The sequence below is a fragment of the Notothenia coriiceps genome, unplaced genomic scaffold (genome assembly GCF_000735185.1).
Source record: "Notothenia coriiceps isolate Sejong01 unplaced genomic scaffold, NC01 NC01_scaffold00019000, whole genome shotgun sequence".
Lineage (NCBI taxonomy): Eukaryota > Metazoa > Chordata > Actinopteri > Perciformes > Nototheniidae > Notothenia > Notothenia coriiceps.
The window spans coordinates 1,356,558-1,365,772 of record NW_011351701.1 but is presented as its reverse complement, the minus strand read 5'-3'; the positions used below and the strand labels follow the sequence as shown (position 1 = coordinate 1,365,772).

At 39.6% G+C, this 9,215-nt stretch overlaps 1 protein-coding gene across 1 annotated transcript in view; it reads right to left on the bottom strand.

Annotated features, from left to right (window-relative positions):
• Window positions 1-2,199: 2,199 nt before the first annotated feature.
• Window positions 2,200-9,215, bottom strand: part of hdac6 (histone deacetylase 6) — a 54,229-nt gene continuing 47,213 nt past the window's right edge. The window contains exons 3-16 of the mRNA XM_010778276.1: window positions 9,025-9,092; window positions 8,709-8,856; window positions 8,315-8,443; window positions 8,055-8,223; window positions 7,240-7,445; window positions 6,961-7,153; window positions 6,733-6,882; window positions 6,092-6,269; window positions 5,881-6,017; window positions 5,583-5,786; window positions 5,089-5,232; window positions 4,346-4,492; window positions 3,909-4,037; window positions 2,200-3,370 (exon numbers count right to left, since the gene is read on the bottom strand). Of these exons, the coding sequence (XP_010776578.1) occupies window positions 3,302-3,370; window positions 3,909-4,037; window positions 4,346-4,492; window positions 5,089-5,232; window positions 5,583-5,786; window positions 5,881-6,017; window positions 6,092-6,269; window positions 6,733-6,882; window positions 6,961-7,153; window positions 7,240-7,445; window positions 8,055-8,223; window positions 8,315-8,443; window positions 8,709-8,737 (1,884 nt within the window). The 5' untranslated portion in view covers window positions 8,738-8,856; window positions 9,025-9,092 and the 3' untranslated portion in view covers window positions 2,200-3,301. The remainder of the gene's footprint in view (window positions 3,371-3,908; window positions 4,038-4,345; window positions 4,493-5,088; window positions 5,233-5,582; window positions 5,787-5,880; window positions 6,018-6,091; window positions 6,270-6,732; window positions 6,883-6,960; window positions 7,154-7,239; window positions 7,446-8,054; window positions 8,224-8,314; window positions 8,444-8,708; window positions 8,857-9,024; window positions 9,093-9,215) is intronic.

Sequence of the window (9,215 nt, the reverse complement as noted above, 5' to 3'; positions counted from 1 at the left end):
CGCTGTTGACCTGAACGGCTCCCTGTGAGTTATTATAATTCAGCAATGTGATGGAAAACAATCCACTGAAGGCTCACTGCTGAAAAACCATAATTGATCCGGTAATGACACCGGGAGCGTTTTCACTGTCGTCTGGCTGCTAACGGGACACGAGTGGGGGAAGAAATGAAAATGAGGGGATCCAAAAAAGTGGTGATAAAAAAATATAATAAAAGGAGGCAATACCACATCTTCCTTTATAGACTTCTTCCTTTTTGTTTGAGGGCAGGATTATCTGCCTTATACAAAATGCAATAATACTGTTTATTAATTTTATTATTATATCATAGCTTTTGTCAATTACATATTTTTATGTAATTTCTTTGTGACACACTGTATGTGTTAGCGCTGTCAGTGCCTTTCTGATTTTCACTATATGATACAAATTTCACAATATTTGTAAAAATGTATCTGACTTTGTTTATTTGGATTTCTTTACCTTTTATTGGCAAATACATTTCCTTAAAAATACGTTTTTTAACTATTTTCATAAAGATGATCTTCAAAATAAAAGAGTTAATGCTTTTCACGGTGCCTTCATCATCGTCACTTTATGATTACAATTTTCACAAATATTATCACAGTAGCCCATACAACGCTAGTTTCAGAATAAAAGCCCCTAGACCAGGGGTACTCAAACTTTTTTGTTAAAGGTCCACTTGTGAATTTTATACAAGGTCAATGGTCCGGATTAATGCCAGTAAAGTCCCCCACCGTTTGTTTTGTGAGCTGAGCTGTGTGATTTTATATTTTATGTATCTCTCTGTACAGCACTTTGGTCTGGAGGTTTTAAAGTGCTATATAAATAAAGTTGGATTGGATTGGATTAATCTACTTTATTTGGGGGCCCCCTTCTGGTCCAAGCACTTGCCTGTCGGTAAACGGCGCCCCTGTATACACACACACACATTCAATACATACATACAGTATGATGGCTTGAACTATGGCATTAGAAAGTCAAGGTAAACTTGCGGTTAACTTGCGGTCTGCAATGCGTGTCACGCTCGCGCACACAAGTAAATATATATGCACGTTAATTCTCACAACGCGTCAGACACAAGAAAATATACATTAAAGGGGACCTATCATGCAAAATGCACTTTGTGATGTCTTTTATACATAAATATGTGTCCCCGGTGCGTCAGAAAATAAAACCCTCTCTTTTCCTCCGTACCCAAATCTTTTAAAAAACAGGGGTACAACGAGCGGATACAGATTTGCTGCGGATCTGACGGCAAATCGGAAGCGGACCCACAGAATATTGCTATCAGAAACAATGCCTGACGTGTTTTGGACGTTATCTTGTCTTTGTTTACATTAACAAGCCTCGCTAACACTCAGAGCTAACCTTTACTGGAGAGCACATGTGTTTAAAAAGCAGGAAATAAAAAAAGGAACTCACCTTCTGATAAAACCACAAGAGAAAAAGCATTTGAGCTCCATACTGTTTCAGAAATAATCCTTGATGTGGTTTAGAACAAGATGAGGTTTTATCACAGCAGAATTTAACTTTATCTCCGGTAGAATTCTGATCAGGCATTAGTTCCGCCTCCTCTGTTTAAGCTAAGGACCCAAAATCCGCGTTTCTCTAACAGGGCTGCAAAAGAGGGGTATGAGCAGTATGAGGCATGGCTACAATGGATGAACTGTTTGGTATTTTAAGCAAAAAACTTCAGACATGTTTTGTATGTATGGCCCTACAATATATTTTTTCCAACATAGTATAATAGGTCCACTTTAATTTACATCAGAATCAGATTTATTTATTTATTTTTAATAATGGGACACAGGGTTCGGTCCGGATTGATTTGTGGTTCGGTCCGGACCTAGGTCCGCAGTTTGAGAAGCCCTGCCCTAGACGGTAGCATGGTGAAATATAAGCTGTTTTACGTTTTAATATAATAAAATAATGTGTACTTGTATCTACCGAAAATGTTTGAATCAGTTATTAAATATGAAGTTCTTTCAGCAGAAATCAACATCAAAATAAAACTTTCCAGGTTCAGTAATTAATATATATATTCGAAAATATAAAGTATACTTTTTTTTTGTTTGTTTAAAAGTTTATTTTCCTTAAAAGCAGAGAGACATGTACCTGTTTATGAAACTGTATCATAACAATCTGTCCAGCATTAATAATAAGTGACCAATGCAGGAAAATAAATATACAAACATTTTAATAGAAACAAAACAAACAGGATGCTCAAAAAAATGTAATATTGCACACACTCAACGCTCCTGCGATGCAAACTGGTTTGTTCACATTTGCTCAGCTTTAAAGAGAAAACATATTCAAACACAGAAGTTTAATTAACCGACAGAAACACCAAATGTTCAAACTTGTCAAACTAAAGCGGAAACCTTAATACAAAACAGTAGAGTGTGCAGCTACGCAAAATGCTAAGTTTAAAGATGCATAACTTTGTTTCCAACAATAAAATATATTTAACAGGTGTGAAAATCAAACACTTCTGAAGTGAGGTAATGCTCCAATACCGTCAGACTGCGTGATATACAGAAACAGTAAAACAATTAAATTAAAAAGTGCAGATTATACGTTGAAATAATCATGCCTTTTTTATTCTTTATTTCTGTCTGTTTCTCTTCCCAGAACATGATCTTTTTACCTAATCTCTTTTAAAGTTGTTTTCCTTATTTTGAACAAGAAAACATGGCAACCTGTTTGCAAAACAAACCAACTTGATTTAGGTATTTTCTGACATTATACAAAGTAATAAATTATTAAAAAAGTAAAGTGAGCTAGACATCGATCGTTATCGGCCATTTGTGGCATCTTTTGAAGGCAGATATATTGCAGGAAGTAATGGGAGTTTGGAAGTAATTAATCAAAACTAACATCTTCCAAGTGTGTTATGAAAGAAAACCAAATACATGCAAAAAGTCTAACAAAAATAAAACTGCAGATTTCACGTTATTGAGTCACTGTTTGTGGGCGTGGCCTCTTTCTGACATCGCCACCACTCTTCTTCCTCTGCTGTCTCTTTTTTGTTCGATAAAGTTTGTGCTGATGATGATAATGAGCTGCAGTTAAAAAATATAAAACGTCACTTCTGCATGTGTTTGTTTTTGGCAGCTTTGACACACTGTATTTGAGGTCCAATCACACTGAGAGAAGAGGGACAGAAAAACAGGAACAACATTCAGATTTTTACACCTGTATCCTTATCTTCATCTCCTCCTCTTCACCTAAATCTCCTCTTCATCATGTCCTCCCATTCTCCTTCACCTCCTCGTCTTCCTCTCAGCTCCATGGAGGAATCTCCTCTCCAAATTTGGCGCAGTGGGCTGAGTTCTTAGCTTCATACAGAATCTAAAGGAACAAAAAGTGTAAGCGTTTATTTAGGTAAAATATGTGTTATTATTAATATAACAATAATGATAAATATAATAATAATAATAATAATAATAAAGTACTTTATATTAGTGCTGTATTTGCTGTGAAGTTTAATATATCTTGGAATAGCTCCCAAATAAAGGTATTTCAACTTTAAAAACAATAAAACAAGACATGTAAGTACAATCTTTAATAGAAACATCCTAAGGGGGAATTAGAAATAACACAAATCCTTTATTTTCATACATTTTATAAAAAATACATATAAAATCTCTTAACCTCAAATGTTAAGAATAATATTAAAACATATCAAATAATAAAGTTAACCTCAGAACCAATATGTTTATTGCCTGTGCTCATGGAACAAATACAAAATACAAATCATATCATTATAAATGCCATAAAATAATAATAGCATTAATATATTATATTAGTAAAAAACCCAATAAAAGTTTTGAAAAGAAATACAATAATAATAATAATAATAATATCAATAAAACTAATAAAGCCTCACCTGGTTGTGCACGTAGGCCTCACACAGGTAGCACCACACGGACAGGTCACAGAAGCTCAGCACCATCGGGTGCTCAGACACAACGCCGTGAGTCACCATGTGCTCGTTAACATAACGACCGCAGAACACCTGAGACAGGAGGACAGCAGGTGAGACGCCTTACTTCATCAACATGTGAGACAGAGTGTGTGATGAGGGGTGAGACAGAGTGTGTGATGGAGGGGTGAGACAGAGTGTGTGATGGAGGGGTGAGACAGAGTGTGTGATGGAGAGGTGAGACAGAGTGTGTGATGGAGGGGTGAGACAGAGTGTGTGATGGAGGGGTGAGACAGAGTGTGTGATGGAGGGGTGAGACAGAGTGTGTGATGGAGGGGTGAGACAGAGTGTGTGATGGAGGGGTGAGACAGAGTGTGTGATGGAGGGGTGAGACAGGTCACCTGGTAGCAGGTGAGACAGATCCAGTTCTCAGCCTCGGAGCCACAGTCCTTACACGACTGGAAGATGTCGATACCTGCTGGGGGGAGGGGCTTAACGACGTCCAGGTGAGGACACCAGGAGAGAGGGTCCACAACGTAGAGAGGGGTCTGAAGACAGACAGCAGAGAGAGACACGTTGGTAATGTGAAGATAGACGGTAGATATAAAGAACAAGATAACATAGTGGTGCAGGAATGAGACATAAAAACTCAGAAATGAGTTAGGCTTTTGGTGTTTTTCTTTAGAAGCCTGAAATAAGTTCTGTGGTTAATACAAGTTTAAGAGGTTTTTTAACATTAAATACGTCACTGGTAAATGTCTGAAGCTTTTATTTATTTTACAAGTGTCTAAATGAGATGACTACACATCATAATGCAGAACATTAGCCGCCTTTAGCTTCATGTGACCATAATGAAGAAGCCTAATAGCTTAATGTTAGCTTGTGATTGCATCTACACTTAAAACATCCTAAAGTAGTGTTAATATGTGGAGATGATCCTGCTGAACAAAATACGTAAAGGTCATAAACGAGTGTTGGCAACAGAGCTTATTTTCTGCAAAAATCAAAAATCCCAGGGAACCAGGGAGGAGCTAACTTCCCAGTCAATACAAAAAACTGCATCAGTGCACCACTATTAAAATATGGGGTTATAAATATATATATGAGGTTATACAAAAAAGAATCATAAACAATATTCTCTCACATCCGCCTGTCCTCCACACGTCAGCTCCAGAGACGTCTGAGGCTTCGACCAACCACACGCTCCGTCCTCCTCCGGTCCCGCCCCTTCTTCACTGGCAGGCTTGTCTCCAGGGGCAACCGACTCTGGAGCTGCCACGGCAACATCCTGCCATTTTAAAAATGTGTAAAAAACATGAGAAAAGTTATACGATTTTTTATAAGACTAACAGACCGGAGAGGTTATGGAGAATGAAAACAGCCGAAAGCTAATGAAATTAAAATGCCATTTAATGTACCAAAAGTGATATTTAAAAAATGTATCCATGTATTCTTTACTTTATTGATATAAATCAAAAAAAAAATCTTGTTTATGCATATTTAATATATGTAAATATTTATTAGGAATTTATAATCTATATTTTAAGCGCTTTGAGCACCAGGAAAAGCGCTATATAAATAAAATGTATTATTATTATTATTATATTCAAAACTATAAAGATCTGACTTCCTGCTCACCTGAGGTTGTGTACTGTCAGCTGATTGGCTGTTCTCAGGTGTCACTGCAGATGACTCCACCTTCTCCGGGCTTTGCCGTACCTTCGGCCTGGCCCCGCCCACTTCTGTGGATTTAGCAGGAGTGTGATTGGCTGAAGTTTGACTGATGTCCAAACCGGCCAATCCCTGCGTGAGCAGCTCTAGACCACACTCCGCCTGATTGGACTAGAAAAACAACAATAAGGAGACACATAATTTTAGATTCTGTTTTCATTTTCTTCATTCTAATTTTAATCTACAAAAGTGCTTTCATATTTACTGTTGTTTTCTCTGGTTCTGTAGGGGGCAGAGGTGGTTTGTTTGTGCTGCCTTGCTCTGACTTCTTGCCTTTTCCTTTAAAAATACGTTTCCCACGATGCTTTAGGGAAGGCAGGGACACCCGGACAGACTCTGGGACTGAAAAAAAAGTAATAAAGTTAATAAAATGAAACAAAAAAGAAACAAATTGAATTGATTTCAAAATAACTGACTGCGTATCCGTAGCGACTTCCAGTAGGGGGCGTGGTGTCGGATGACCTCGTTGATCGTTGCCACGGCGTTGTGATGAGGAGGGGGGAGGGGCGTCGCCAAAGAGGGAGGAGGGTCTCCTAGCAACACGCTTGTGCACATCGCCATGGAGTCAGAGATGGATGACAGGTTATAACCTCCCTGAGAAAAAGAGAAATGTCATGTACATTTAGTTTTTAAATATTTTTTAACACAAAATATTTTTATCATGTTAATACAATTGTTTAAATAATCCAGCATCTTCAAATCATTTCCGTTTTCTTTCTATATTCCCTTTGTCTGCCTCCACCAAATATAAATATACGTTATTATCATTAATTTCTTGTTCAAAATAGCATCATATTTTTGCTGTGAATCCAAACTATTGCAATAATCATGTAGGTAAGATTACATTTTATGAACAAACATTTTGTAACTTTTCTTTAATGGAAAATTAAATTATATGGTTATTAATTAAGATAAATATAACATCATGTGCAAATAAAATAGTATATACATATAATTATAATTGTCAATTTGACCGTCACAGGATTATTTCACATAATCATCAAATCCATGTCATAAGAAAGTGTGTGTGTGTGCGTGTGTGTGTGTGTGTGTGTACCTCCAGTATATGTAGGACCCGCCCCCCAGCCAGTGACATCAGCAGGTGAGTCAGGTGGGCGTATCCCTCCGGCGTCATATTGTACCCCCCTAGTGGATCCCCTCGAGCTGCATCGAACCCGGCCGACACCAGAACCAGACCGGGGTTAAACTGCGGGGAGAGAGTAGACCAATCAGAGTGTGTTCCTGTGTGTTTATGTATGTGTGTGTGTGTGTGTGTGTGTGTTACCTCGGTGGCGATCGGCATGATGACACTGTGAAAGGCAGCGAGGTAGTCGGAGTCGCCCATCCGCCCGCCGCTCCACGCCACGTTGACGTTAAACCCCGCCCCTTTAGACACGCCCACCCTGTCCGTGGCGGCGTCCAATGAGGACGGGAAGAACGATCCGTTGTCATAGCGATGGAGCGAGACGTACAGGACGCTTGAGACAGAGAGAAATCCATCGTCACTTCAACTACAAGTCACACACATTTGATTAAGTCGACTTTAAATCACTTTAATGCTCACCTGTCGTCGTCCTCGAACATGTGCTGCGTCCCGTTGCCGTGATGAACGTCCCAGTCCAGGATGAGGACTCGCAGCTGTGCATCATGGGATATTTTCTGTGCGTGGCGAGCTGTGACCGCTGCCGTGTTGAAGAAACAGAAACCACACGGAGAGTCTTTCTCTGCGTGATGACCGGGAGGACGGACGATCGCCACGCAGTTACTCACCTGGAGGGGAAACAGGAACATGTCAATCAATCATTTTATTTATACAGCCCGATAGCTCATAACAAAATCTGTAAAGCGTACCATGTCTCACCCTGAGCTGCACAGCACATACTCTATGTGCAGTAACGCGACCTCAGCACTGAACCAATAACTAATTTTGTATTATATTACCATAATAGTTCACCAAAATGTCTTTCCAAAAACAATCTGCTGTCAGTTTCTGTTTCCTCAATTTTTCTTCTACTTCAATCTATTTTCTACATTGGCTATTTTAAACCGTTTTCTCCGGGAGTTTCCAGAGGAAGGAGGACTATGCAAACATGCAATAATGTATTTCCTGTTGGATGCGAACTGCATTTCGTTGTTCAATAAAGTCGAATCTAATCTAACATAAACACACGTCAAGAACTTTTTAGTAGTATGTTGATGTGGTGTTTGGTACAGTTCGACAAACAACATGTACTCTGTACTCAAGCTAAAGCAAAGTGATGTATGTGACTGAACATGTGTGTGTGTGTGTGTGTGTGTGTGTGTGTGTGTGTGTGTGTGTGTGTGTGTGTGTGTGTGTGTGTGTGTGTGTGTGTGTGTGTGTGTGTGTGTGTGTGTTACCTCTCCTGATAGGATCCTCTCCACAGCGCTGAAGCAGCCTCCTGCCGCCAGCAGAGCGCACTGGTAGCTCTGGTTGTTGATGAAGATGGAGTTAAACTCCAGACTCAGTTTGTTCAGATCTCTGGGCTTCATCTCTGCTGTGGCCTTCATCTGCTTGATGTGCTGCACACTGCACCGGACACACACACACACTTATTTTCTGACAGTTTCAGGCCTACAACAGATATATTTTCGTATGATCTCTCTAAATGTGTACATACCTGTGACAGGTGGACAGCTCCTCCTCTGTTGCTAGGCGAACTGGTATCCGTTTGCAGCGACCGACCAATCCCAGCTGCTGATGTTTGGAGAAGATTTTAAAGATCCTCTGAGGCTGTTCAGGGTGATGTCTGCGGAGACAAGGTTTATTCATATGATTACAATCTTACATAGACAGTATATAAATATCATTAGAACTGTGTTGCATGATCCTACACAAGCTCTCAGATCTCCTACCGCTTAAATACACACACAATAAAAAGGTAATGTAGCAACATGTCTCCCGAAAATAAAAAAGCAAAAAAAGTTGTCATTTAGAAAATTAAAATGTGTCCTGCTGTTACTTTATATATATAATATACATATAGAGTGCATCTGCAGGTGGAGGTCACTCACCTGTCCCACAGGTTCAGGTGCTCCATCATCTTCTCATCATAAACCAGTCCTGTTGTCTTGGCAACCGAGGGAGGCGGCTCAGTGTGCTTTGTGCTTTTCTCATTGGCTGTTGCTCTGATGACACGCCCCTCAGCCAATCGGCTGCCTTCTGCAACAGAAAAATTAAGAGAACAGGACGTTTGTTAAACATCATTTGACATCCTGGATGTAAAGAGAAAACATTGTGTTATAAACGTACCGGATCCCTAACTCTCTACTAATTCTGTGTACTGAATAATGTTCCACTAAATGAATAGATACATAATAAAACTCTCACCGAGTGTTTGCAGAGAGGCCCAGTGAGGATACAGAGCTGAGACCGTCTGAGAGATGGACTGCAGAGCACTGACACACACACACACACACACACACACACACACACACACACACACACACACACACACACACACACACACACACACACACACACACACACACACACACACACAGACAGACACACAGAGATAC